At 39.4% G+C, this 27,297-nt stretch overlaps 1 protein-coding gene across 2 annotated transcripts in view; it reads left to right on the forward strand.

Moving 5' to 3' along the window:
* Positions 1 to 27,297, forward strand: part of LOC121349269 (collagen alpha-1(XV) chain-like) — a 118,314-nt gene that overhangs the window by 84,156 nt on the left and 6,861 nt on the right. For both annotated transcript variants that reach the window (XM_041459519.1, XM_041459520.1), the window contains 15 exons: positions 1,093 to 1,158; positions 2,991 to 3,026; positions 5,535 to 5,597; positions 7,601 to 7,678; positions 7,799 to 7,834; positions 10,986 to 11,039; positions 11,120 to 11,179; positions 13,451 to 13,519; positions 13,878 to 13,919; positions 16,267 to 16,312; positions 16,771 to 16,860; positions 19,747 to 19,796; positions 21,534 to 21,644; positions 23,010 to 23,154; positions 26,624 to 26,688. In XM_041459519.1, the coding sequence (XP_041315453.1) occupies positions 1,093 to 1,158; positions 2,991 to 3,026; positions 5,535 to 5,597; positions 7,601 to 7,678; positions 7,799 to 7,834; positions 10,986 to 11,039; positions 11,120 to 11,179; positions 13,451 to 13,519; positions 13,878 to 13,919; positions 16,267 to 16,312; positions 16,771 to 16,860; positions 19,747 to 19,796; positions 21,534 to 21,644; positions 23,010 to 23,154; positions 26,624 to 26,688 (1,011 nt within the window). The remainder of the gene's footprint in view (positions 1 to 1,092; positions 1,159 to 2,990; positions 3,027 to 5,534; positions 5,598 to 7,600; positions 7,679 to 7,798; positions 7,835 to 10,985; positions 11,040 to 11,119; positions 11,180 to 13,450; positions 13,520 to 13,877; positions 13,920 to 16,266; positions 16,313 to 16,770; positions 16,861 to 19,746; positions 19,797 to 21,533; positions 21,645 to 23,009; positions 23,155 to 26,623; positions 26,689 to 27,297) is intronic.

The raw sequence follows: 27,297 nt of genomic DNA on the forward strand, positions 1-27,297 counted from the left end.
TACAGAAAGCTGACCACACATTGCCATGCTCAGATGATGATTAGGATAGGATAGGATAGAATAGGATAGGATAGGATAGGATAGGATAGGATAGGATAGGATGTGATCTGGATTCGAAAAATAGTACTCAGAGACTCATAAGAGTATTGGAAGTGATCTCTGGAGGGCATATAGTCAAACCTCCTATTCAAAGCAAGGTAGTTTCAAACTCAATTCTTGGATACTGTATTCATGTCAAATGTTGGAAAATATTGATGGTCTGGCCATGTTGATCTACACATGGTTGCAGGCAGTAAAAGAGACATTCAAATCTCAGAAAACCTCAGTGACAATGTGTTTATTCATGTGCTAAGTAAATCCCTGGCACCTGAAGACATGCCCTGTCCTGGTGTTGAGGAGTGTTGGACCAGAGCTCCAAAAGTCCCTGTCCGCCTTTGTTATCAGGATTCTGCAATCAAATTATGCATAAATGCGTGGGCTAAGGGGGAGCTCACCAGTTCCAGGATAGGAAGCAGTGCAATTCCACTGTGCTGTTCAGGCATCTTGAGACTCAGTGCTGGGTAGTGCAGGAGCTGCTCCACATCGCAGTTTGGGGTTCCAAGCTAGTTTCAGACGCAGCAGTGTGATCAGTGCTGACTTAGGAATCGCAGCATGGCGCTGCATGGTGTGATGCAGACATGTCCAGGATATAATTAAAACTTCAACTCTGCAGCAGAGGATGAGTGTGCTCAGACTGATTCACCATCTTAGAATGCCAGTGACACACTGGAGCATAAAACCTCCATTTGATCTTTATCTTGCTGAGGAGAAATGTCTCCAGGCTGTAAAATTTGGTGTCATAGCTTTCAAATTAAAAACGTGAGTCAATTTCTGAAAACATTCTGAGATCTTTACAGAAGAAACGTAAAAGAAATTCTAGGTTTTTTTATTCCAGATATATAAAGAAAATTAGAAGTAGAGAGGCTTTTCTGTCACCTTATTTATTTTGGGGGGTTTTTCATAGTTACAAAGAGATAACTTTACATTTCTAAAAATTTGTGTGTGCCTTAGGTAAACCATTTGAAATAACCTGTTTCTTAACCCTTTTTTCAGTTACTTCTCAATGACACAGGTGGAATTTATAATTTTACTGAAATTAAAGGACTGCTTGGGCCTCCAGTGAGTATATGCTGCTTTATTAAATCTTCAGATTTGCTTTATCTTCAACATTTTCTTTTGAGTATCAATCAGAGATGAGATTCCTATACATTAAGATTGTGTTTCTGCTAACTTCAGCACCAAACTGAGGAAGTACTTTCCAAACTGTGGAAGTACTTTCAGGCAGAACTCAGTTCTGTGTGAACAAACTACTCTTACACATTTGTATGAAATAAATTGGCTTATCTTTGTTTCTGAACTATATGCTTGGGATTATAGAAATGTAGAACTGTTGCAAAAATAGAGTCCAAGATTTACATTTCTTCCATCTTTTTTCCTTCTTTTTTTTTCAAGTCACAGTGTTTTTCAAGTCACAAAGCATTGGGATAAAAAGTATTTTGCTCAGTTCTGCTTGAGACTTTAGAAATGCTAGGCTCCTGTCTATGAGTTTAGTCTCACACAAGTTATAGCTGTGAATGAAAAACTAGGTATTTCATAAGAGAACAACAGATGTGAAATTGAGGTTCTCTTCTAGATGCAAAATAGTTCAGTCAAATACTTGAAATCCTGAATGCTTCTTGGTAATGATTTCAAGTTCCTAGGACTGGGTCCAAAGAGAAATCTATGTATTTCAGCCATAGACTCTATTCAAACTTTCCCAAAAGTGTACAACATGTTGCAATTTGCAAAATCTTAACCACCACAAATTAAGCACCTTACTTTACAGCTAGTTTAATTTGTGAGTTCCAGTTTGTGTATTTCATTTTATCTGTTTTCTTGTTGGTGAGTACAGTGATCTCCTCCACGTTAAATCCCTGATGAAGCAAGGAAAGTCAGAATGTTCATAGCCAATAGCAGAATTTCACTCTACATAAAGTTTGCAAAAGTTTTGTATCTTATTATTACAGCTGCCCAAAACAAATATTTACTGAATCTGTCATGGAACTGGGAGGAAGGGCATTAGCTCCAGCAGCAGCTTGTAACCTTTTTCTGCTAGCCTAGCATGGCTCTTTCCCACTAGTTAAACCATAGGACAACTTCATGTTATTGTGGCTGCATCCAGCCATGCTTATTGTAAAACAGTTTTCATGGAAGAGTATTTTCATGTATTTCCCAAAGACCTGGTTCTTCTAATCCCAGGATGCCAGGACAGTATGGGTCCCCTTGTGTGAGCTCTGCCACAGTACTTGCCACAGGTAATTCAAACCTTTATTTTGTGAGAGATGTTAGAGTCACATTCCCACAAAAAAGGAGTGGATCCTGTAGCTTGAAGAGCAGTTGCAGTGAGAAAGATTTGAACTGCAGTCTCAAAGCTCTAACCCTAGTCGGGAAACAAGTGCAGTCTCGTAGTGGATGGGGAAATAAACATTCTGCTGATCTGAACCAGAATTAAAGTGTCTCTCTGCAGTTACTAGGGCAGGGCAATCTTAAATGTGCCCAATACAAATCCCAATCTGTGATTCTTTTCACCGCCTATTACACACTCTGTTTTCTATCCAAAGACATCCAGGTCCAAAATGGGAAAGGTGAGGGGCTACTGTGATCTGTGTATTGGCATCTGGAAAAGATTCAGAGGAGGCTGAATAATGGTTGCATGCCTTTCATATGTAGAAAATGCCATCCTTTTTCAGTCTTTTCTGGATCTCTGCCACACCAGTTTTTGAAAGTAAATGCTAAATTAGAAGCATAGGGTGTTGTGGAGGTTCACACCTTTACTGTCAACTGAATGAAGTTCTTAATTCAGTAGCAGATGAGTTGATATTCACAAATCACACAATACATGAAAAATGCATATTCTGTTTTGCAAGTCTGTAATCTGTGTCTGTAAGGGTGTGAGTTTTTTAATTTTGCAGGGGCCAGATGGCAAGCCAGGTCTACCAGGATTTCCTGTAAGTATTAATTGCCTGGGATTTAAACATATTTCCTAGGATTTTTAAGTATTTTTAAATATAGTTTAATATTTTTTAAAATGTTTATTGTACACAATTTGCATTAAGTCTAATAAATTTTTGTATAGGATGCTGCAGGTCTTAGGAAGTTTCCAACCAAGTTAGAAATTTATTCTGTCGGAAACAAAGTGTACTCTGCTAGGCTTATCTCAGTGTCAGTTTTGTGGTTTAAATCTGGGTGTAATTAATGGAAAATTACTACCTAAGGAAAGGTCTATGCCATACAGGAGAAACAAATGGAACAAATGGAATTCTAAATGTTATCTGCATATATATATATGTAACTGTGTTATTCCTCAGGCTTTTTTGTCACCACTACAGAATACAGGAAAGCCCTATGAGATGTACCCTTTTTATTTTATCCTTTAGGAAATATTTATGATTTTTTATAATAACATACCAGGGCTACCATATAAACATTTCACAACCATAGTATCAAAAGTTGCCTTTTGCTGTGCTACCTACCTATTGCGCTCAGACTGCCATACAAACATGTATAAGCATTTTCATCAATGACGTAGATGTGGGACTTGGAGGGATACCAAGTTAGCAAATCATACAAAATTGGGAGGAGCTATGAACTCCTTCCAAGGCGGAAAGAGCCTGAAGAGATACCTACATAAATCAGAGGGCTGAAGGATCACCAGCTGTATGACATTCAGCAAGGGAAAGGGGCAGATTCTGCACCTGGGATGGTCATTCTGGTTGTGCATGCAGACCAGGGAATGAGATGCTGGAGAACAGTGCCAGGGAAAAAGACCTGGAGGTCCTGGTTGGTGCCGGGGTGAATCTGAGTCAGCAGTGCCCTGGCAGCCAGAAGCACCAACCATGTCCTGGGGAGCATCAGGCACAGCATCACCAGCCAGGCAAGGGAGGGGATTGTCCCACTCTGCTCTGCATTTGGGCTACCTCACCTCAAGTCCTGGGGGCGGTTTTGAGTGGCACAATATGAAGAAGACATTAAACTGTTAGAAAGTGTCCAAAGGAGGCCTGTGAAGATGGGGAAGGGCTTTGAAGGGAAACCATGTGATGAGCAGCTGAGGTAATTTGGTCTGTTCAGCTTGGAGAAGAGGAGATGGAGGGGAGACCTCATTGCAGTCAGCAACTTCCTTGTGAGGGGACAAGGAGGGGCAGACATTGCTCTCTTCTCTGTGGTGGCCAGTGACAGGACCTGAGGGAATGGCATGAAGTCATGTCAGGGGAGGTTTAGGTTGGATATTAGGAAAAGGCTCTTCATCCGCAGGTTCGTTGGGCACTAGAACAGGCTCCACAGGGAAATGGTCACAGCACCAAGCCTGACAGAATTCAAGGAGTGTTTAGACAATGCTCTCAGGCACATGGTATGACTCTTGGGGTCCTGGGCAGAGCCAAGAGTTGGACTTTGATGATCCTTGTAGGGGTCTTCCAACCCAGAATACTCTGTGATTCTGTGATTATTTGGCTTATGACTTCAGACAATATTGTTCTAATTATTGTATTCATATTCTGTGTGATGTGATGGAATTACTTTCCCTCGTTATGATTGTTCGACAGTTCAGAGCATGCATATGGCTCAGGATCCTTTGTCTATTGTCTGAGAACAATTAAGCAGAAAACTGGGAAAGCTGACAAAATATGTTAACAAAATGCTGGCAAATTGCCCAAAATTCCACAGAAGGTTGCTTGCTGAGTCCTGAATGTCATGGACTGCAAAGAAAGGGGGGGGAAACTTCTTAGACATACATTTAACTTGAAAAAGAGCTGATAACATTTAGAAGGTGATATAAAGTATTGGTCTCTGTCTTTTATAGAATTTCTACAGACATGAAAATACCATTCTTGATCTCACCTCATGTCATTTATTTATCTCTTGACAAATGCAGAAATTATGTAGACTTGAGTTTAGATCTTGGTGGGTAAAAAGAATGCTTCTGAATGCTCTTGGAAAACTGTAAAGTACAATTTTATCTGACGAGAATGCTTTCCCCAGAAAGCAGATAAGGAAATCATCTTGTTTTCAAGTAGATAAACTCTATTTCATATACTTTTTTTTTTTTTTTAAATATATTGTTAAAAATATACCTCCAGAAATTCTGTTGAAAATCAGTCTGGCTGAATGATCATGGAGAGAGACAGGATTAAGTACAGAAGAAATAGAGAATTTTAGGTTGAATTTCCACTCTTATTAATGTTTGCATATTTCCCTTTGTGAATGTGTGTATCATCCACACTGTGATAAACATCAGGCATTTTTCATTTTGGTCTTTCTAAAAGATTTTCCTTATGTAATATCTGGTTTAGGGAATAACTTAATTCAGAGAGCCATTTAGTCTTGTAAGAATTCTTAAATTGTAACCAGAGTGATTTAAGTTCAAGTTTGCCAGTAATTTAAAATTATATTTAGTAAAATAGCCTAGTTCCATATTGTTCATAAATATCACTATGGGTTTATTACTTGCTTTTGCCTAGGGCCCTCGGGGTCCAAAGGGTGATACTGGTTTGCCTGGATCACAAGGACCTAAAGGACAACAGGTATGAAAAAATGCATAGTGGAAAGTATATGCTGAGAAATGTTAGATGACAAGTACTTAGTGACATTAAAAGTTTAATGATTCTAATTTTAGTAGGACTTGGGATTTTAATAAGTTCATAAGTGAAAAATGTACTAGGGGGAATGTGAAAATGCTAAATGACATCCCCTGATATAATCTCACCAAGAGCTAATCTTCCTGCACCAGTGTTGAAATTCATCAGTGCAGTATGCACTTATCAGGTTAAGTCTCTTTAAACATTAAACATGAAGTGATCTCTTCTTGCCAAATAATTGTTGTGCTGACACCCTGGGATCCTATCCAAAAGCCCAAGTAAAAAAAAAAAAAATAGATCTTTTCCTCCTCCTATGCCAGATAGGGCTTTGCCTACAGAATGAAGATTGAAATTTTCAATTCCCAAAGAAAGTTTAAGACTTGAGGTGCTCACTTCTTAGGATTCTTTCTCTTGTTTCTTCACAAAAAGTGTATATTTTATAGCACTGCTGAGAGGGTGTTAAAGACTGACTCTGTTCTTCTGTAAGTACTGCAGCTGTTCCAGTTTTTTCCCCTTCTTATCCACCTTTGGGAAGCAGGGGAGAGGAACATCTAATATCTTGGGGATACCAAGAAAGAAAAACAAAAGCACTTTCTGCTTATTCTAAGTAGCTGAGCTCCCTTTCTCACAAGTAATAGGAAGACTTGGAAATGGTTAATGATGGTTTAAATGGGGTAGCAGATGAACAGCATTGTCATTGCTCAGAAGGAAAGCTCTCAGGCCACGAATACCAGTCCCTGCTTATCATAAGATTTCCTGTTCTTATACAAAATGCATTAAATGATCAAGCTCAATCTTAGAACTAGTTGGGTGACTTTTGGTTTAGGTTGTGGAGGTTTTTGGGTTTTTGTTGTTGTTGTTGTTGTTGTTGTTTTTGGTTTTGTTTTTTTTTTTGGTGCCTTTTTTTTCACTTCTGGTGTCCACACTGACAAGAACTCAAAGCTTTGAAAGCATTTAATTTTGACGCACCAAAACATAGTGATGTATCTGATGGTGTTTCTGAGCTGTGAACACCAGGCTATGCTCTAGAGTGGTGATGTTTGGGTACCTCAGTGAAGATGTAGAGTCACCTTTACTTAAAGGATCATGAAATTCAATCTCAGGTCCATGAATTCTCACGGAAGATAAAGTCGGTGAAGCAAACCACATATCTTCAGGAAGATTTCCAAAACTCACAACAGCTTAAGAACCTGTGAGAAGAACTGAGTTACAGCACCTAGAGTTCAATGAAAGGTCTATAACCTGGACTGTCATTTTAATCAGCAATGCAATTGCTAGCTTCAAGACATATTTCTTCCATGACATCTTGGGAAAGATGTTGTAACAAGCTGCGTGAGGTAGGAAGTGGGAAGTTACAGCTGAATGATCCAGAGTGAGAACCATGCACTTAGCACTGAGAAGTGGTAATTCGTGGTGGTGGAACAGGAAAGCAGAGGGTCACAGTTTGAGTGCTGGGACTTGACCTTCATTAAAGTTAATGAGATTGCATCATGCCAGGCACATAGAGAGAATGATTCATGCTTTCCTGGTAGTAAAATCTGAACATTTACTGGTCTATCAAGATGGAGCATTTCCAGCAGGGTTTACTGACCATTAAGTTGATGGTACACAAGAAGACACCAACAACCTGTTTGCCTTTGGCAGAGACCTTTTGTGAACACAGCATGTTTCACATAGTTACTCTATAGAGAGCAAATTAAGGCTTTTTAGAAAAATAAGAACTTATTCTTCTTAGGGAGATATTTTTAGTGTACTTTATTATGTTTTTAGAAAGATCATCTCTTTTCTTCCCCAGAATCAAGATTCACCCAACTCATACTGATATCACTTTATGTTTGATATCACAGCATGACTAATCTGTCATGCTTCAAATAAAAGTAATGCTGCCTTGCCTTCTTCTGATTCACTGGGAACTGCTTTGTAAACAGTAATTACTCTGATAATTGCAGGGTGAAAAGGGAGAACCAGGAGCTATAATTTCTGCTGATGGATCTTTAACTGAATTATTAGGAAGAAAAGGGGAGAAGGTGAGCTAATACTCTGTTGTGTTCCTCTGGAATTATTTGGTGGCCATGTTACCAGCCACCTCTGCTAGACATTGCAGGAATTCTCCTTGTCATTGCTCTCTCTGTGTTGGTCCTCAACAGGGCGAAGCTGGAGTGATGGGACCAGTGGGACCCATGGTAAGATGATTCCAAAGATCAATGTTTTTTTATTTTTTAATTTTACTTTGGTCTTACAAATATTAGTAGATGTAAAGGTAGTATGGTTTAGCTTTTCATTCCTTCTGAGTAGGGATGATAAGGAGTATTCATGCTTCAGGGCCATCAGTGTCCTTCAGAAAAGAATGTGTTTTTTACATATATGGTGCTGTAACTACTGACTTGATGCAGAGCTTAAATTCTGGTAGAACAAATGTATCTGTTACTGTCTAAGCCAACAGTGAAATATCATCAGAGCTAGAAACTTACATGATTTAAGACTCTGAGTGAATTGGGCTTGTTTAGCTCTGAAGATAAAAGACTGAGAGGAGCTCTAAGTGCTCCCTGCTGCAGCCTGAAAGGGAATGATAAAAAAAAAGTCAGGTCCTTCTCAGAGGTGCACAGGAAAAATACAAGTAACAAAGATCACAGGTTCCAGCTTGTGACATGTATAGATGTAAAGGCAAAAATTCATGTTAAAAGTGATTAAACACAGAAATAGGTGCCCAGAGAGATGATGGATTCTGGAACAAGGTACAAGCCTAACATATAAGTTTGTCTTGTAAGCAAGGGGTTGTGCAAGAGGATCCCTCTCTTTCCACCTAAATTATTCTCTGTTTATATGATTTTTTCCTGTCAGCCCCAAACTTTGTGTTTTACATCTCCTTTTATACTGCCACGAGTTGCTTCATACAGTTCAGCAAGCAGACAAGGAAGTTCTTGCCAGCACTGGTGGGAATGGTTACATTTCATGAAAGTTTGGCACATGGAGCTTGTCTCAAGGCTTTGCTCAGCCAGTTCTCTTCTGAGCGCAGAACTCCTGTTTGATCATCACTGCTAATGGGATGATGCAATTTGGTGTTGTCCCATAGAAAAAATCCATCTGTAATTAGTGTGAGGTCTGTGCAGCAAAAATATCCAGACTTCAAGTGCTGTACCAGAGACTCTAACAGATAACTTATTAAAGGTTTTAGTGCAATGGTTCTGTTCTGCTTTGCTGCAAGTGAGTCTCTGGCCCAGGAACAACTTTGAGGTAGTGGGGGACTCTGATTGTACCTCTCTGCTCTTAGACCCATACACAGATTTCCAGAATTTAAAATCAAATCCCTAGTCATTGCTCTGCTCCTTTTTGGGACTTCAGCTGGACAGAAGGTAGGTTCACAGGAGCTTGGAGCACAAGGAGCTACAGAGAAGTAGTAGTTTGGCAGATGAGAACTGGGGATAGTCAGGAGGTCAGTACAATTGTTAGCAAAAGCAGAAGCAACAGACTTGAATACAAGCTCCTGCCACTGGAGAAAAGAGAATATTTTACATGCTGGATTGTGCCGTTCCCTATCAGTGAAGCAAATGGCTGCGTATCACTGAAGGAGAGCACTTAGTAAGAAGCTCAGTGTCAGCCTGTCCAGATCTACTGTGCTGTTGTAAATGAAACTTTTGTGGTCAGCAAAACTCATGTGGCTTCCATGCTTCCTTCTTTCACTTCTAGCTGGGACTGCTAGCTTCTCTCAGGGAGTTGCTAACACCTGACAGACTGGGCTGGCACCTAGAGAAAATAGTAAAGGTGGCCCCAGCTGAGTCAACTCTCCCATTGTTAATGTTTGAAATCCCAGTTAAAGCACAGAATCAGACACTGCTCTTTATTTAAACTGAAAAAGAAGTCTGTTTGAAGAAGTCTAATTGTCCTCATTGATGATTAAAGTTCAGATTTACATAATCTTTAAAGGCTCTGGTACCAGAGAGTGAAATAGGAAAATGCTTTTGGATTGCTTTTTTTTAACATTTTGGATTGGTTTTTGTTTTTGCTTTTTTTTCTTCCCAAGCCTCATTATTGGATGTGGTATCATGGAAAGGTGAATTTTGAAATTTTGGGGCACACAATTGTGGCACGTGCATTAACTTTGATCACATCTGCATAAATTGCCTTCAAACAGGAAATAAAATAGAAGTTCAATAAAAGTCTTACCACCTGAAGTAGTTTCAGCTGACATTAGTAAGCTTTAAATTCTGATTACAATGGTGGCATTATAAATTAATATGTTCATATGGTAACTGCTTATGAATTTCAGGTCTATTCCTGAAATTCATAAGTCTTCAGTTTCAGCAGGAGAAAAATTACAACAATTAATCCATAAATTTCAGCTAGATGATAAGAGAAATTATCTTCTTCATCAGATACATTTTTCATTAATGTACATATCACTTTTCACTGAAAAGATATCATGTGAAGGGTTAAACACACTGACTGTCGCATGTAAGTGGTATCCGTGTGAGATCTACAGACAGATTATTTAACAAGTAATTCAAGAAGGAGTATCTCAGGATTTCAGCGGACTGAAAAAAGGAAATGAAAACAGAAAAGCTGACACAAATGTAAAGATGTTGTCTAGACCCTTGTGGTTTTGGTGAGTTTCAAGAAGCTGACATCAGTTGAAAGTTTGTAGATCCTCAGATTTGCTGCTTTTTGTTGATCACTTGCAGGCTGCCTAGAAGCTGCACACTTGCAAATGCCCCATCATAAGCCATCCATAGTCCTGGACCACCTTTCCCAGGCAGCCTGCTTGTCCCCTCTTTTTGCAGTGGCTTGTATTACTTTGTGGAGCCTGGTGAGTCAGTCAAACCTGTATAAAGAAGGAACAATTCTGTTTCAGCTGTCATCCCCATGAATGCACAAACCCAGGCTGGTGAGAGGCAAGTAGAAGCCTGGCACTGCATGAATTCTTAGGCCAATCCACAGATATTTCCTCACAGAGCCTGATTAAAAAATAATTAGAAATAAAAAAGAGGGGGAAAAAATATTAACAAAGCATATATCTCTAACTTTCTTTCCTTTTCCTGACTGATGCATTTAATTTTTCTTCAGTACATGGTGAGTCAGTTTTGAATTGTACGCTCTACAAGGGCCTGGGAATTCAGACTTCATTTCAGATAGGTGGTCTTTTCCAAACCAGAGCTGTTACATGCAGTGCTCAGCTTCTGAGATCGTTCAGTACAGCAAGCAGAGAGAATGTTCTGTGCAATCACAGGCAATCACAAACTGATTTTTAATGTAGATATAAAATTATATTTCTTAGTCTAAATAATCAAACATAGGTTGACAAAATGGGCCATAATCACTTCTTTTTTCTTTGTTCAGGGACCAATAGGACCTACTGGACCCAAAGGAGATCTTGGCTTCCCAGGACGCCCAGTATGTATTATGCTCTCAAGTGGGATAAATATAGGAAAGCTTGCTTCTGACACATAATAAATTATTTCTACTTATATCAGGGCCGTCCGGGACTGAATGGATTGAGAGGTGTGAAAGGTGATCGAGGTGAAGCATTTAATGTAAGTTTTTTGTATTTCAATTAGTTGAAAATAAAATCTGTTAAAATCTGAAGTCTGATTTATACTGATCCCTTTCAAATGATGATGGGACTAAAAACCTGAAATGTTCTAGAAATAATTGTGTTTCTGCTACTTTTCCTCTCCAGCAGCAGTCATTGAAAAGTCAACTTCTGGGTCTGTCTGGGCAATTCTTGCAGATACACATATTTGTGTCAGCTCCCAGGTGTAACAATTATGTGTGTGTGCAACTCACTGCTACCATAGCAGCTTCAAATAGCAAAAGATTTGGAATTCCAGGTTTTTTTATATGTGTCAAGGACTTCCTCATCCAGGCCACCGGTGTGACCTCTCTTGATATGAAGATACTCCCACAGGCTCTGACCTTTCTAGCCCAGGTACAAACAGCACTTGAGCGTATCACAAGGAAGTGGTATCTACCTTACTAACAAGGAGATACTCACTAATACCTGCTACCTGCTACTGTTACCCTGTACATGTATCCAAAACAATGACCTCTGCACAGCTGACAGCATATTCATGCTCACCTACAACCTGTAATTGTGGAATGACAAGTGATGAAGCAAGCTCCTGTTGCTGTGTGGTAGTCATATTTTCTGGAAAAATCCCCTCACCCAGGATTCTTCTCCTGGGAAGCTGAGAAGCTTCAGAGAACAAGGAAAACAATATTATCTCATTTGCTTCTCCTGTGTCTTGCTGCTTTGGAATGTGGTTGGAGATTGTTTATCCAACAGGTGGTTGTTTCATTGGTTTCATGTGAATTGTTTTGACTTATTGGCCAATCAGAGTCCAGCTGTGTTGAGGCTCTGGAAAGAGTCACGAGTTTTTCATTAGTATCTTTTAGCCTTCTGTCTGCATGCTTTCTGTATTCTTTAGTATAGTTTAGTATAGTTTAGATTAGCATTCTTTAATATAATATAGTATCATAAAATAATAAATTAGCCTTCTAAGAACATGGAGTCAGATTCATCATTTCCTTCCTTCGTCTGGGAACCCCACAAATACAATATTGCTGCAAGTGTGTTCTCATGAAAATATTTCAGACAAGCTGTCTCATGACAAACATTGAAACTGGACTGCACAAGAACTAGCACTGCTGAGCATAAACAATGAGCTCCACAACAGCAGAGTCATTTGTGGGGTTGTTCTGATGTCATGTGACAATCTGTGCTAGAAAAATTGGTACCCATGCCACAACAGCAGCTAATGCTGTTTCATCTGCATCAGAGATAATGCTGAAAAAATTTACAAGAGTATGTTACTGTGCTAGCATAAAGTCAGTATCACTGTATTTCATTAGAGCAATTTTTGTAAATGGATTCTCTTGTAAGAAGCCTCTGGTTCTAATTTGTTCAAGACAAAAGAAAATATGGCACACAAACTGCAAGGCACAAGTGTCTTGTCCATCTAGACAATAAATATAAGTGAGATGATACTGCTTTATGTGAGTAGCAGGGAGACTGAGAACTGGTAAGTATCTTTGCAGAATTAGTAAGTATTTAGGTATCTCCACAGTAAAAAAAGACCAGGTACTGAATGTGGCTTACATCCCTAGAAGAATGTATAAATAGAAATATAGTTCCGAGAAAGTGAAAACAGACAAATTAGACAAATTATAATTGGAAGAAAATGACAGGTAAAATTACACTGAGAAAAAAATATAAGAGTAGATTTTCCTTTCCTCCATGTCTTCAAAAAATATTAAAGTTCATCTTCTGGATTGTCTGCCTTAACCACACAAAAGCTATTGTAGCAATTATAACTAGACGAAGTACATCAGGCTGACAGGTTAAAGCAAACAAGCAAACAAAGGAGGCTGCATGTTCTAGTAGCCCTTCCTGGAGTGCTCAGGGAAGATAAAATCTAATGGATTTCTAGTTATTGATGAGATGACATATGTCACCATACAGAAAGTTGCATTGATGTGGACTGAAAACTTGTGCCTTGTGCCAAGTTTTCAAATTACACAGCTCAGAGATGACATACATTTTTTGTAAAAGGCAGTCACGCCCTCAGTCTAGCAGGGCTCCTCAGGGTTGCTAATTAGCATGTATGACGTATCTGACTGGCACTTGAAAATTTATGAATCTTAGCAGTCTTGAGAGATCTAGATCAGTGTAGAATACCTAATTTTCCTTGGATGAGAGATACACTCTTTAATTTGTCTCAATATGCAGTGCTTTAGGTGTTCCAGTTTCCAGTTGGGGTTTTTTTTTTGTCTAATAGCTTCCTTCTCTCACTTTCTCTTACCAGGGCCTTCCTGGCTTGCCTGGGCCCCCAGGGCCCCCCGGACCTCCAGGACGTATACTTTACATCAAAGGAGTAAGTGCAATGGGTACCAGTGACTGGTTTGTAGCAGAAACGTGCTGCTCTAGAACTAGTTTGCAAAAGGAAACATCAAAACTGGTTTCAGTCTACACAGTTCGCTGTGGGTGACCTTGCTTGTGTGCAGAGAAAAAAGATCTCTTAACCAAAGCCAGTGTCATGGAAGAGTTTTGCCCTCATGGCCCCACAAAGAGGGACATGATGACAGCCCTGGCAGCCAGCTGGGCTTTCTTCTAGGGAGGTGGGGGTTTTGTTTCCAGGCTTAGCCTCATCATGACTGTTAGGTTTATATGGTGTGTTACATGCTGTATCATACCTATGCTCATTAAAGTAATTTCCCTCCTGTTTTCAATAGACAGTTTTCCCAGTCCCTCCCAGGCCTCATTGCAAAATGCCAGTAAGTGACACATGCAGAATCTGCTCTTAGCAGGATGCATGGCCATGACAGAACATAACCCAAGCAGCTGTACACCTAAACACCATAACCTTGCAGCTTTTTTCCCCTGCCTTCTGCTTTGCACCAGGGATGTGTTTTATTTGTTCTTCAGGATAACAGATTTTCAAGTGTTTAGCCATTTATGAAAACTTAGCCATGTATTAAATATATAACAGAACTACAAACACTAGACTCTTTTGCTTAAAATACTTTGATTACTTGTTTGTTTTTTTTTCTAATACTTTTAATGCTTTTCAAAGCTTGTGTTTCCATAGCTTAGGAGTTGCTTTGGGGACCTGAATGTGTATGCATACAGGTACACGTATGTTTTAGATATATGTATAAATACAGTCCCCATGTTGTTATGTCTTTAGCCGTTTTTAATTTCCTTGTCCAAAATAAGATTTGTTATGTGTTTCATTGTGGCATGAAAGATGCATCAGAAAAGAAAGATCATCTTCTTTATTTGACCCTCAAATGCACTCTGTCCACATAGAACTGCAGCAGGTGAAGATCTGCCCCTCCTTTTCAGAGAGTATGACAAAGCCTTCATCATCTTCAAAGAACCTGGAGTTTCACACATAGTATGAAATGAGAGGAGATGGATTTAATATTTTCAGAATGTCCTAGTGCAATTTTTCTTTAATGAATTATAGAAATTGCATCTTAGAATGACTGATGAACATAGTTCAGTCCTGGAAGTATTTTCCCTAGGGCAATATCCTGTTGTTAAGCTGTGGGGTATGTATTTGGAAAGGATTCTGTCTTTGGGAGCCACCCCTGAATAGTGTAGAGTTATACCTTTCTGTTAAACAGCTGTAAAAGCTCCGAGTAATACTGTGCCCTCTCCTCCAATTTGCATTCCAGTTCTTTTTCGCTGATTTTAGAGAAACAGCTCTTGACTTCCTCTCTACTAAATGTATTGATACTCATCATCACCCTAACCCTACTGCTGAAAAAAGTTGTATCCCAACTTGTGATCTTTGTAGGAATTAATGATAAATAGCCATTACTCTGTGGTAATTTGCCATTTCTACAGTTTTGGTCTACCACCTCCACACATCATTTGTTTACCTCTTTGAATTTCTCCCTTTAATCTTCTTGCTCCCATTGTATAACACTGTAGTACATTGATAACATATGTCCCTAATCACATTCATATTTGTCAGCCTCACTCCTGAAACCTGACTGGATGAGGCCCTGAACAACCTGCTGTAGTTGATTCTCCTTCAGGATAGACAACCTCCAGAGATGCCTCCAGCCTCCACTCTCTTCTGATTCTCTGTGGAATGATTCAAACAAATCAAGACTATTTTCTCTGAATTTCAGATAATAATAGCCACTTTTCCAGAAGGTTACCATCAGTGAAAAATAGCACTAACTTTAACATGCACAAGTAATAGAAACATGTAAACATCTCTTCATGCACCTGAGTGTGCTGGATAGATCTGTCCTACATTTGTGAGTAATCTCCTAAACCTACCCAAGTTTATAGATAAGAAGTCTGCTGTTCATGCCTACATAAATGAGTGTCGATAAATAACTACAGACTGAGCCCCACCAGTTTTTCTTCATGGGGACTGAACTTCTCAAGTTAATAGAGCTGTCCATGTGAGTAAGACTTCTCCACGCTGGTACTACAGGATTAGCCAGATGCAGCAACTTCCATTTTTTCATACAGTAGCTTAGTTTCCTATAAATAGTACTAGGAAGTACCAAGATTTCCAAGCACTGTGCCACATTTCAGTTCCTGCATTGTCCCTAGTTTGAAGACAGGCACAGAGGTAGGTAGCATGCCCACTGTTACAGGTAGCTGGTGACAGAAGAGGGTAGACTGGAATAGCTTCTGTCTCCCCACTGTGGTTTCAATGCATCTGGAGCACAGGTTAACATCAGATATGACATAACATTACCCTGGTCTGATGAAGATAATTATAAACACAAGCTGTTACCTCACAGTCAAAAATGAAATCCTGCTTCCAAACACAGTATTGTAAATTCAGAATTGTTCTTGGAGAATGAGTTTTCTGATGCTTCACTGGCACAATCAAGAGTAGGATTTGCTGATGCCTCCAAAATGCATGATGTTACCCTTTTGCTGAAAGCATGTTGCATGTCAAAGAGAGCATAATCCTCATAAAAACTTGATCAGCTAATACTCAGACCCTGTCAACCTGGAAATAATCCCAGACTGTTGTTATAATATTTGATATCATGCAAACTGGCCAGGCTTTTCAGTCACACTAAGTAGTACATTTCCATTGATTAATATGTATGGATGATTTTAAATGGATTTCTTTGTCTGAAGGTGAACCCTCCCTATCCTGGAAATCAAGAAGTTCTTCATGACCATGGTGGGTAATTCCTTGCTTTTTCTTGGCTATTGTATATCTGGAGGAGGGGAGGGGAGGGGAGGGAAGGGAAGGGAAGGGAAGGGAAGGGAAGGGAAGGGAAGGGAAGGGAAGGGAAGGGCAATTCAAGAACTGCTTCTGCATCTGCCCCAGTGAAATTCATAAATGGAAAAATAGAACCAGATTTGTTCAGAGGGTCTTAGGCTTGGTGGCTAGGGAAAGGGGAGTTAGGGAGGGAAAAAGATTTTTGTGAGAGAGAGATTGACTTGCACATATTGGGGTTGCTAAGAGAGGACAGTCATGCAGCCATTCAATGATCATGAGTGAGAGGCATAGAGGGACAGGGACCATGTGCCCCACATATTGGAATAGTCTGCTCCCACTTTCAGTGGCTTGGTTGTGACTGCTACAGTGTCTGCTGTTTTCAAGTTCTTATGAATTTGTGATGCTATTTATGGCAGGCGCTAAAGCAAACAGAGATTCCTGGGGACTGCACAGTTCAGCACACTTAAAAGGAGAAAAGGGAGACAGAGGTGCTCCAGGACCACCAGGTATACTAAATCTAATATGTCATTGACACCCTGTGGAGGAATATGTGTCTAACTTGAAAAGCAATTCATCAAGATACTTAGATACTTATCTCTGCAGCCTTACCTGCCTAGAGATTTACACCAGTGTTCACTGATGAACTGACACACAGACCAGCAAAGCTCAGAATGTTATCCAAAATATCTTCTGAAAAGACAGACTGCACATTTGTGAGCATTAGGAAAGTGTTAAGTATAAGAATAGGTATCAAAATGTAAGTGGCTGGTCACAGGTTTTCTGACATTTTGGAAGGACATCATGGGCACTTCCTGAGGTATTATTTTGTTGTCAGTCTTTCTGAGCCAATTGTGCTAACATCCAGTGCTTCACATTACAGGGCAATACACCTGTGCATTTTGAGTTCAAGGCAGTCAGTTGTTTCTGACAGTCCCACTTCTAACAGGAGGTGGAAATATATTATTTCCATTTCAACCACTTTTTTAGTATTTTCTGATTTATTTGTGAAAATCATTAAGAGTCTGTGTGCACTGAAAATTCCAATTGACTAGCAGTAGGAACATCATAAAAATTATTCCTCACCCAAAGATTTGCTTTCTGTATCAAAAAGTGGATACACATTGCTAATTCCTACAAATTCAAAAAGAGTTACAGAAACAAGTGTCTGTTTGAAAATATTGTAATTACTAGCACTTCATTTTCTGTACATTTTTTGAAATCTCATATACTGAGATAAGGCTTTGATCAGTGACAGAAATAATTTGAAATAGAAAATGCAATATATTGAATTTGTGTTTCTATACTATATTTATAGTAATTTTGCTTTAATGCATTGATAATAACTATATTCTCCCCATATAATAACTGTATAAACCCCTCACTAGATCTACATGGATATTTCTGTCTTTGTTCCAAAGACATAGCTGCTAACTGAAGACGATGTTTTGGTTATTTTGAAGAAAACACCTGTTTGTTGTGATAAAATCAATTTTCCTGTCTTGTCCTCATTAATTTTTATTCTGATCCGATATCTTAAAATAAGCAGTTAGTGATTTCCAGTCATCAATAAACTTGTCAAAAGAGGAAGCAAGAAATGTTCCTAAACAGAAAATAAGAAAATTTTCTCTTCAGTGCTGGTTTATCCATCATGAACATATCTGTTCCTTTCCAGGTTCTGTATTGAATGCAAATAATTTTCTTAGAAGTATTTTCTTGCCTATATCTGATGATTTCAGGTGCTTCATAAGGAGAAGATTATGAGAGGATTGTTCTTAAGATTTTGCTGTAAAACTGCACTAGTAAAGGATGGTGAAAATAACAATTCTGGTTAAACTGAAAACTCAATTCACTTTTCTCCTAAAATAACAGAGGTTCATTCATTTGATCCAATAGATCAATTGGCTCCAACGTTTTCTTCAACATTAAGTTGAAGCGTGCTAATTTCAGACCAATTCTGTTGCTGTTTTAAAAAATATTCCTATTTGGTTTTTGCTTAATGATGCGGTTGCTAAACCACAATTCTTTCATAGAAAGCAGTTCTCTAGTTCTCACAGGTGTCCACATAACCACTGACAGGGAAAATTTGCAAGCCAGCAGTTGCATGATTAAAGTACAGGAAATTTTTCAAAACCTTTTCTGAGGGGAGGGTGGCTAAAGCTCTTTCCACTACATTTGTTGAGTTCCAGGAATGAGAAAATGTTTTTGAACTGTGGTATTTGTCCATGCAGTGGATTTATTTTTGCTTCTCGCAAAATGTCACCTCTCCTACCTTATAAACAGGGTCTATTAATTGATAACATTCAAAAATATGAAGCCAACACAAAAAGTGTGAGAGCAAACTCAACAAATATGGGCTTCATTCAGACCTAGACTGCTTGCTGGTCATCCTAGAAAGACTTCAAATAGTGCTCAATGTAGAGATTAATACTAAGTAGCGTCTGAGAAGGACACTTGCCATTCCATTCCACCTGTCCATTCCCTTCCCCTTACAAGGATCAAGCAGATCACTACTGCAAGCTGTAATTGGTAAGGTTGGAATAAAATCCAAACAGGTGCCATAATGAGAATACTTTTCTGCCCCACAATGGCTGCTTGATTTAATTTTATCTGAGGTGACACACTGGGAAATGAGCCCTATGGCTGGCAGAAGGTTGAGCCCAAAGATCTCAAAAAATAATCAAAACACATTTGAAGGAAATGCATTGGACTGTTACGGGAAGCTGCAAAATAGGGGGTTTTTCCAAATGCATACCAAGCAGATAATATATGAAGGCTTTTTGAACCTTTTGTGCTGGCTTGACAGCTTTGGCTGACCAACATTGGCAGACAACAGGAGTGATATAATTTGATACCGGTTTTCATTGCAGAAAAATGTCAAGGAAGAGTTATTGTGCAATTGTCGCAGCACAGCAGCAACACTATCTCTTTCTCTTGTCAGCTCTGGTACTGTTTTTGCAGGAAAGATCACACATCTACTGATGGATCACCCCACTACCAGAAAAATATATGAAAAGCTTCTCTTTTACCTTGGCTTGCGTCAAAGGTGTTAACATGGGTACTTCTCTTTCACTCCTATTCCCAGCTGCTATGTTTTCAGAAAACTGGGAATTTTTCGTATTTGAGCCTTCTTTGCTTCAAATTTCTCTGAAATCCCAATCAGATTCAGAAGTTTTTGAGGTGGAAGAGTGACAGACAAGGCACAGACGAGATAGGCTGTATAAGTCTTGCTCTGTTAGGAAACCAAACTAAAAATATGTTTGATATAAAGGTTAATGCCATTATTGTAAATAGTTTTCATTTAAACTCCTAAACCAGGAATACCAAAAGCAGTGCTTTTAAAAGGAAAATTACAGATAATTATTGTACTTTATTGTATTTTCTTCATTTTTCAGGTCCACCTCTGCCTCCATCATATTTCAGCCACTATATTAATAGCATAAAGGTAATTATATCCCATTTGTGTTTGAGTTCTGTTAAGCTTTTTTTAAAGTGCACTTTACTATAAATTAAGCACAAACCAATGCAACATGGTAAAATATACAAATATAAGGGCATCAGCAATTGCAAATTCTATTAAATTCTTAAACTCCAGCTACATAGGCAAGTTTATTACAACTATAGAGACAGCAGTTGTCAGAGTTATGTAAAGAATACTTTTGAAAGAAACTTTATTACTGAGGTTTTTTACCTTCCCAGTGGTATTAAAGTGAGTCATAATTCACTGTTATCTAACATATCTGCCTTAAATGAATGCTTTTGTTTCCATGTCAGCTCAGGTAAAAGACATCCATTACCTAAAGGGCTTCTAGAACACTGGATGAGGGGAAAGGGGGGTGGAAATCACTTCCATGTAATGTTATTTATCTTTTAAGTACACTGAATAAAATCAAATTATGAAAACTATTTTCCTGGAAGGTCTTACAGCAAAGTATACCCATATCTTGATTTGTTTAGTCTCTCTCTGTTCCATTATTCTCTTGACTACTTCAAGTGACAAAAATTAATAAAAATGTTATATTATTTTAAATGTTTTTAGGTAAATAGGACTCTATCAGTAGAAGAACTGAAAAAATGTGAATCAAATTATCATTTGATGATGCTACCAAAAGTGTTGTGCTGACAGTCTCTTGGAAGACTCTTAATGCTGCCTGGTTTCAGAATTTTATTTCTCCTTGGCTGAGTACACCCAAGTTATTCCTATGGCATAAAGTATCCCATGTATGTGGCAAAGCTGATAGGGTTTCTTTGACCTTACAGTGTAATGTCTGTAGCTTTACAGATTTAGCTGCCAAGAACTCATTTTTCATCTAGTCCTTCCACTCCCCAAAATGGTCTGGAAAAAGAAACCTTTTGAGTTGTGTTTACTGGGAATTTACAAAGACTAAAAGTCCGAGGAGGAGCTATACATAGCCATGTCCTCTGGCTGTCTGCAGATACCTGCCATTCTTGTTTTGCCCTTTACCTCTTCTATCCACAGGTTTATTTCTTGGAAACATGAAAAAAGTCAACCAAAAAAATTGAAGGGAAAAAAAAGCAGACAAACAGAAAAAAATAATGTGAGGAGAAATGTACAAATGCTGTGGCTCATCTTGCACAGAGACATAATAATGAAGTAATTAAATGCTGCTTCTTACCTATTGCTCTGTTTCCCAAACTATTTGATAATCAGCCATGCAGAAGAGAAGACTGTGTCTGCAATTTTATGTGTTGTCTCTTCTGTTATCCTGGTACACACTCCCACCCTGCTCTGCTCACTTTGTCAAATACTTTCAAATAGCTGTCCATTCGATGTCAATCTTGCTTTGGTTTTTCCTTGGTGATGGAGGAAAGCACAAAGCCAGGCTTTTATGCTTCCTGAAACTCTCTCTTTGCCTCCAGCTGTAGCACTGAACAAGGTTTTGCTGGGCAGAATAGCAGGAAACAGCAACAGAGGCATTTTCTCTGCCTCCATCAAACCCCACCTCCCCTAGCCCTTGCCCTGAATGAGCCTTGCAGCCTCAGTAGAGAAAGCATTCCTTTTCATCCGATATCACAGAAGAAGAAAGAAAGTGGTGTTAAAAGCATTTCAAGCAAGTGAAATGTTTGCCAAACTCAGAGATTTCATGAAAATTTAAAAGTTCAGTGCATTGTGTTCTGGTCTCACTTCAGCTCAACATTTTAAAATACATTTTCTTCAAAGGGTGAAAAAGGAGACAATGGAATCACTGGTGTAAAAGGAGAAAAAGGAGAACCAAATGGAGGTTTTTTTCTGACAGGACCTCCTGGACCACCGGGAAGACCAGGATTAATTGTAAGTCATGCAAGTTGTAGAATGGGAATATTTGTGACTACCCATTTAGAATTAATTTAGAAGGCACTAAAAAGAGACAAACATCAGGATTGGTAGGATTGCTAGGAGCTATATAAAAACTTATATGCTAAGCATTAGGTGAATAGGAGAAAATTGCATTGTGTAAACACAGACACTTCACTGTTGTGCATAGAATTACTTTGCTATGAAATTCTGACACCATGTTGTGCTCAACTGTCTCATATAGCTACACCAGTATGTAGATCATGTTATTAACAGCATTACAAATCAAAGCAGCATGTATAATTTGTGATACTACTACTTATACCCCCATAATACCAAAATAAGCCATATAAAGTTAGTCAGAGGCTGACTTGAAAATTACTGGCTATCTAAATAATTCATCCTAATTTCCTAGTAATCCAAAAACATGACTGAAAAGACCAGTGTGTAGCCATATGGACCATTTCTATAAAATTCAACCACTGCCTACTGTCTACCTTTTAATTTTATCTTCTGGCAATTGCCACCACAGCTGCTTTGGAATAAAATACACCAGTTCTTTGGAACCTAGTTTATCCCTGAGATCTGGCCACAAATACATGTGTTGCATTCCTCTATTGCCATGTCTGTGTCAAGAACCATGAATGAGTGGGCCACAGCTGAGGATTAAGAGTTAGGTTAGCAAGATCACCCTTAAAAATCCCTCTGGTTCTATTTCACATTGCTGAGAACCATCTCCCTGTTTAGAAACTGTTCTACTGGCACAGCTGAGCTCTCCTTGTCCAGGGTCCAATGCGTTCCATGTCTGCAGGATGGTGTGAGCACATAGAGCAGCAGTCCTCCTCTGTCAGGCTGAGGACACGCTGCTAAACTGGAAATAAAGGGAGTTGAAGTCTTTTTATTCTGCAAGTCTGGCAGCTGGAGAGGTTAAGGGCTAACATTTGATCACAGGAGGGAGAAGACAGCACTCATCATGAGATGTACACCTTGCATAGACACACTTTACATTAAAGTTTTCCACAAATTCTCTGAGCCCATCAAAGCAAACAGTCTCAGCATGAGCAGAGTAGAGATCCAGGACTTTGAGAGCACTGTTGAGAGTTTTGCAGGTATCAGCTGCTCAGGGGTAGGTATGAGATTTTTCAAAAAGCTTTCTGAAATTTAAATACTTGACTTTATTTCAGTATATGGTTAAAATTTTAATTTTCCATTATACCCATGCCTCCTTGGAGGTACTTACATACAGACTCATGTCTAAATGGCAGTGTAGTGGCAGGCACCTGGTAAATGTTGCCACCAGAGATGATGGCCCTGCAGCAATGAAACCAACACATTCAAGGAAATATTATTCATCACTGACAGGGACCAAAAGGAGACTCAATTGTTGGACCCAGAGGACCTCCAGGGTTACCTGGCCTACCTGGCTTACCAGGCTATGGAAAAATTGGACCTCCTGGCCCACCTGGACCACCTGGACCACCAGGCCCCCCTGCAATATATGGCTCAGGTGAGCTTTGCAGTGTATGTGTGAATGTACAGCCACATGCCCACAACCCACACATGACCAATTCTTTCTCACCTGGCAGGTTATCCCACCTGCCCACCCTCTCTGCATAGCTGAGCAGGTTTTTCCCTGCTCTCCTCCTGCCCTCCACCAATTTCTCCTGGGGGAAAGTTGGAACTGAGAGCACAAAAGGGACAATTTCTCTACAGACAGTTTTCACTGACTAGTGCCACGGAAGTGCTATTGTGTGAAGGATCTTGCTGTGGCTGTGGCTGGGAGGAAATTTGCATAGTAGAGATAGGTTACCTTGACAGCTTTGCAAAATCCATCAAATTGAACAGCTGGATAAATCTGGGACAAAATGCTCTTCTTGTGGGGAATGGAATTAAGTCCAGCTGGTGGCCAACACAAGGGGATTTTCCCAGGTCTCAGTATTGAGTCCAGACCTATCCAATATCAATTATCTGGGCTAGGGGATCAAATGCACACTTTAGTGAGTTTGCCCCCAAATTGGGTGGGAAGGCTGATCTGCTGAAATGTTCTACAGATGGGTCTGGACAGACTGAACCAATGGGCCAAGGTCAACTGTATGAGGGTCAGTAAGGCCAGGTGCCAGGTCCTGCGTTTGCATTTGCGTCACAACAACCCCACACAGACTGGCTGGAAAGCTGCCCAGCAGAAAAGGACCTGGGGGTGCTGGTTGGCAGTTGTTGAACCTGAGCCAGCAGTGCCCAGGTGGCCAAGAAGGCCAATGGCCCTGGCCTGCATCAGCGACAGTGTGGCCAGCAGGACGAGGGTAGTGATTGTCCCACTGCACCCAGCACTGGTCAGGCCACACCTTGAATCCTCTGCTCAGTTTTCAGCCCCTCACTACAAAAACAATATTGAGGTGCTGGAGCATGTTCAGAGAAGGGCAGTCAAGCTGGGGAAGGGTCTGGAGAACAAATCCTATGAGGAGTAGCTGAGGGAGCTGGGGATGTTCAGCCTGGAGCAAAGGAGGTGACCTTATCACTCCCCACAACTGCCTGAAAGGAGGCTGTAGCCAGGAGGGGCAGTCTCTTCTCCAAGGTTACAAGCAACAGGACAAGAGAAAATGGCCCCAAGTTGTACTAAGGGAGTTTTAAATTGGATATTAGGAATTTTTTTTCACCTGAAGGATTGCCACTGGAACAGGCTGCTCAGGGAAATGGTTGAGTCACTATCTCTGGAAGCAAAACAATGGCACTTAGGGACATGTTTTAGAAGCAGACTTTGCAGTTCTGGGTGTTGCCTATGGAGGTAATGATCTGAAGGGTCTTTTCCAGCCCAAGTGCTTCTCTGATTTTCTGGCAGTACCCACAGCAGAGTTTAGGTCTAGAATCAGACTGCTGGAAAACTGCTTGTAAAAACTAGTTGCTATGCAAATGCTGAATAGAATTTGAATAGAATAGAATAGAAATGGAACTTCAGGTTGCTTACTCTGCCTCTAATGGTTTTCAACTTACTGGGTTAGAAAAGGAGCAAAATGTGCCACAACTAGTCATATCAAGAGAGGAATTTTGCAAACAAGATGACATCAAAGGGAGTATGTGGTTAGAAATCAGGTGTCACAGTTCAAGATATTGGTGCTTTTCACTCCTTTTGGGTCACAGGTTTCCTAGTGACAAGCCTCATACTGTTAATGTCCAGCCTTGGGTTCTAGCGGATGGGGTCCTGGGCTCCTTTGACATTACTTGACAGGTATGCCTGAGAAAATGTCTGATTCCTCCCTCGAGGATCTGTGACCAGCATGGAAATCCAGCCAGGTAAAACCAGAGCAGAGCATTCCTTAATCTCAGCTGAAGATGGTGTACTAGTAGAAAGGGAGACTTTACTTGAATAGAGATGCTGTAACAGAGATCTGTTCTTCCTGAAGTTTTGACAGGTCTAGGAAATACAGTTCTCCATTCCTGAGAACAAACAATTAGCCTGTTTTCCCACAAGTGCTTCCAGTATACTAGTTTGACATATCTCTCTTCAATTTGTTCTCTCCTGGTATTTCTTAAACTTGGTCAGCCTCAATTATACAGCAAGTATAGAGACTCCCATCTGTCATCCAGTCAATACTATTAATTTAGTGTCTATCAGAAGTATTCATCCTCTGAATAATATTTGAAAAAGAAAAAATCCTTAATATGTTTAACATTGGAACACAGGCTTTATGTGAATCAGCCCTTGACCATCACAATACAGAAAGATCCACACATCCAATAAGCCTGTAAAGGTCTTCAGGCCTTTTCCTGTGTAATTTAGATTAAGTACTTCTGGATATTAGCTAAGAGACCCAGTCAGACAAAACAAATTATTATCAGTATTCCATCCCTATACTTTCATTTATGCTCTCTGCCATTAGTCTTCATCATCCTCCTACACATTTTCCTCTTTGCTTTCTAAAAGGGTTCTTTAAGCAGCACATATTTTACTAAATGTTTGGAACAGGTGTTTATTTATTCCCTATCTCCGTGGTTCAGTTATTTCTTTTAAAGCTATTACCATCTGTAATTATGGAGTTCACATACTGTAGTATGGAGTTCACATATTGCAATGTGGGGAAAGAGGAATAGCTTATCTGTAGGTAAATAGCTATAAACGCTTCTGAGAGCTGACCTCCTTCCCCTGCCATTGGCATGAAGGACCTGCTCTGGAGTATCCTTGCAAATGCCTCGGTGCAAAGATTCTTCTTGCAAAAGGTGATTTTGAGGTTCCTCTGGGTTTCACAAAACCAAACAAACAAGGTCCTTGTGTAGAAGCTCCTTACAAACAACTTCAAAGTTCCATTATCATGACATGCATTTGCACAAAATGAATGCTTTTAGTCTTCCATATCTTTGAATCTTTCCCACCTTAAAAGAAAGTTTTTACTCCAGAAAACAGCTCAAGATGAAGAAATTCACTTTTGGAATGGAGACAGATACTAGGTACCAGGTGGTGTGGACTGCAGTCATAGTAGTCCAAGTTCATACCCCTGAAGAATTTTTTTTTTTTTTTTTTTTTTTTGCTTTATAACGCAAGATGAGTTTACACACATGAATATTTTATCTAAGGAAAAGTAAATTTTTGTTTGCCTTTAGAGCAAAAGATGTTATGACTCCCTCGAAGCTTATATGGGCAGGAGCAGAAAGTTCTTCCTCTTCCATGTGCACTAGCTAACAGAATAGCATTCTGGTCAATTCAAGTGGGTTTAGTTCTCCATTTGCAGTTTCTACAACAGACTGCAATCTGTTGGCCTTAACCTCCCAAAAAAACAGAGAAAAGACTGTTCCATCATTGCTTCTTAAAATAAACCTTAGAATGTATTTTCTGTAGTTGACTTGAGCTATTAAGGACATGACTATGGCTATTTAAAACTTCTGCTGCTCCTGGACACCATCACTAAGTCCTTTCTTTGTGTCACTCACATTTTCTCTCAAAAAATATGACCTTCAGGATGTATTGTATGCTTATTTTTTTTTAGCAGCTGCAATGCCTGGGCCACCAGGTCCTCCTGGAGAGCCAGGGTCACCTGCCACAAGGAATCTGGTAAGAGAGCACAATAAGGAAGTTTGCTATAGAAAATGTTCTTCAAAACTTTTGGTGGTCACTGGTAGCACCGAAAGAGGAGTGAAAGTTCCATCCTGTGTTTTTATTTAGTAGAATGTTTTATAAACCACACAATTTTAAGATGCAAACTGTAGATTTCCCTAGCAATTCTAAAAATCCTTCTGCCAGAGCCTACATGTACATTTGTTTCCTTTTCTTATATTATGAAATGAATCAAAATTGGGTCTAAGATATCCATAAAAAAAAAAAAAAACCAAAAAAACAAACAAACAAAAAAAAACCAAAAAAAAAAAAAAAAAAAAAAAACAAAAAACCAGCAAATAAACTCACCAAAAAAGCTTGAGAAAACCACCCCCAAAAGCCCTGTTCAAGCTAGCAGAGGGCATTCATTGCAATTCTCAGGGGAGAAATAAATGTTCAAAGACTGATGTCCCAAGACAGAAGACTATAGTTGCAGGCTGGGAGCTACTGTATCAGACAGAAGGTCTGATCTTACTTAGGTCAAAACTAAGACTAATAAAAAAATATACAATTCTGTAGTAGGGTCTGCATTATTTATAAAGCATTCATATGCCTTCTGACAATGAA

The sequence above is a fragment of the Pyrgilauda ruficollis genome, unplaced genomic scaffold (genome assembly GCF_017590135.1).
Source record: "Pyrgilauda ruficollis isolate IOZ18807 unplaced genomic scaffold, ASM1759013v1 scaffold137, whole genome shotgun sequence".
Taxonomy (NCBI): Eukaryota; Metazoa; Chordata; class Aves; order Passeriformes; family Passeridae; genus Pyrgilauda; species Pyrgilauda ruficollis.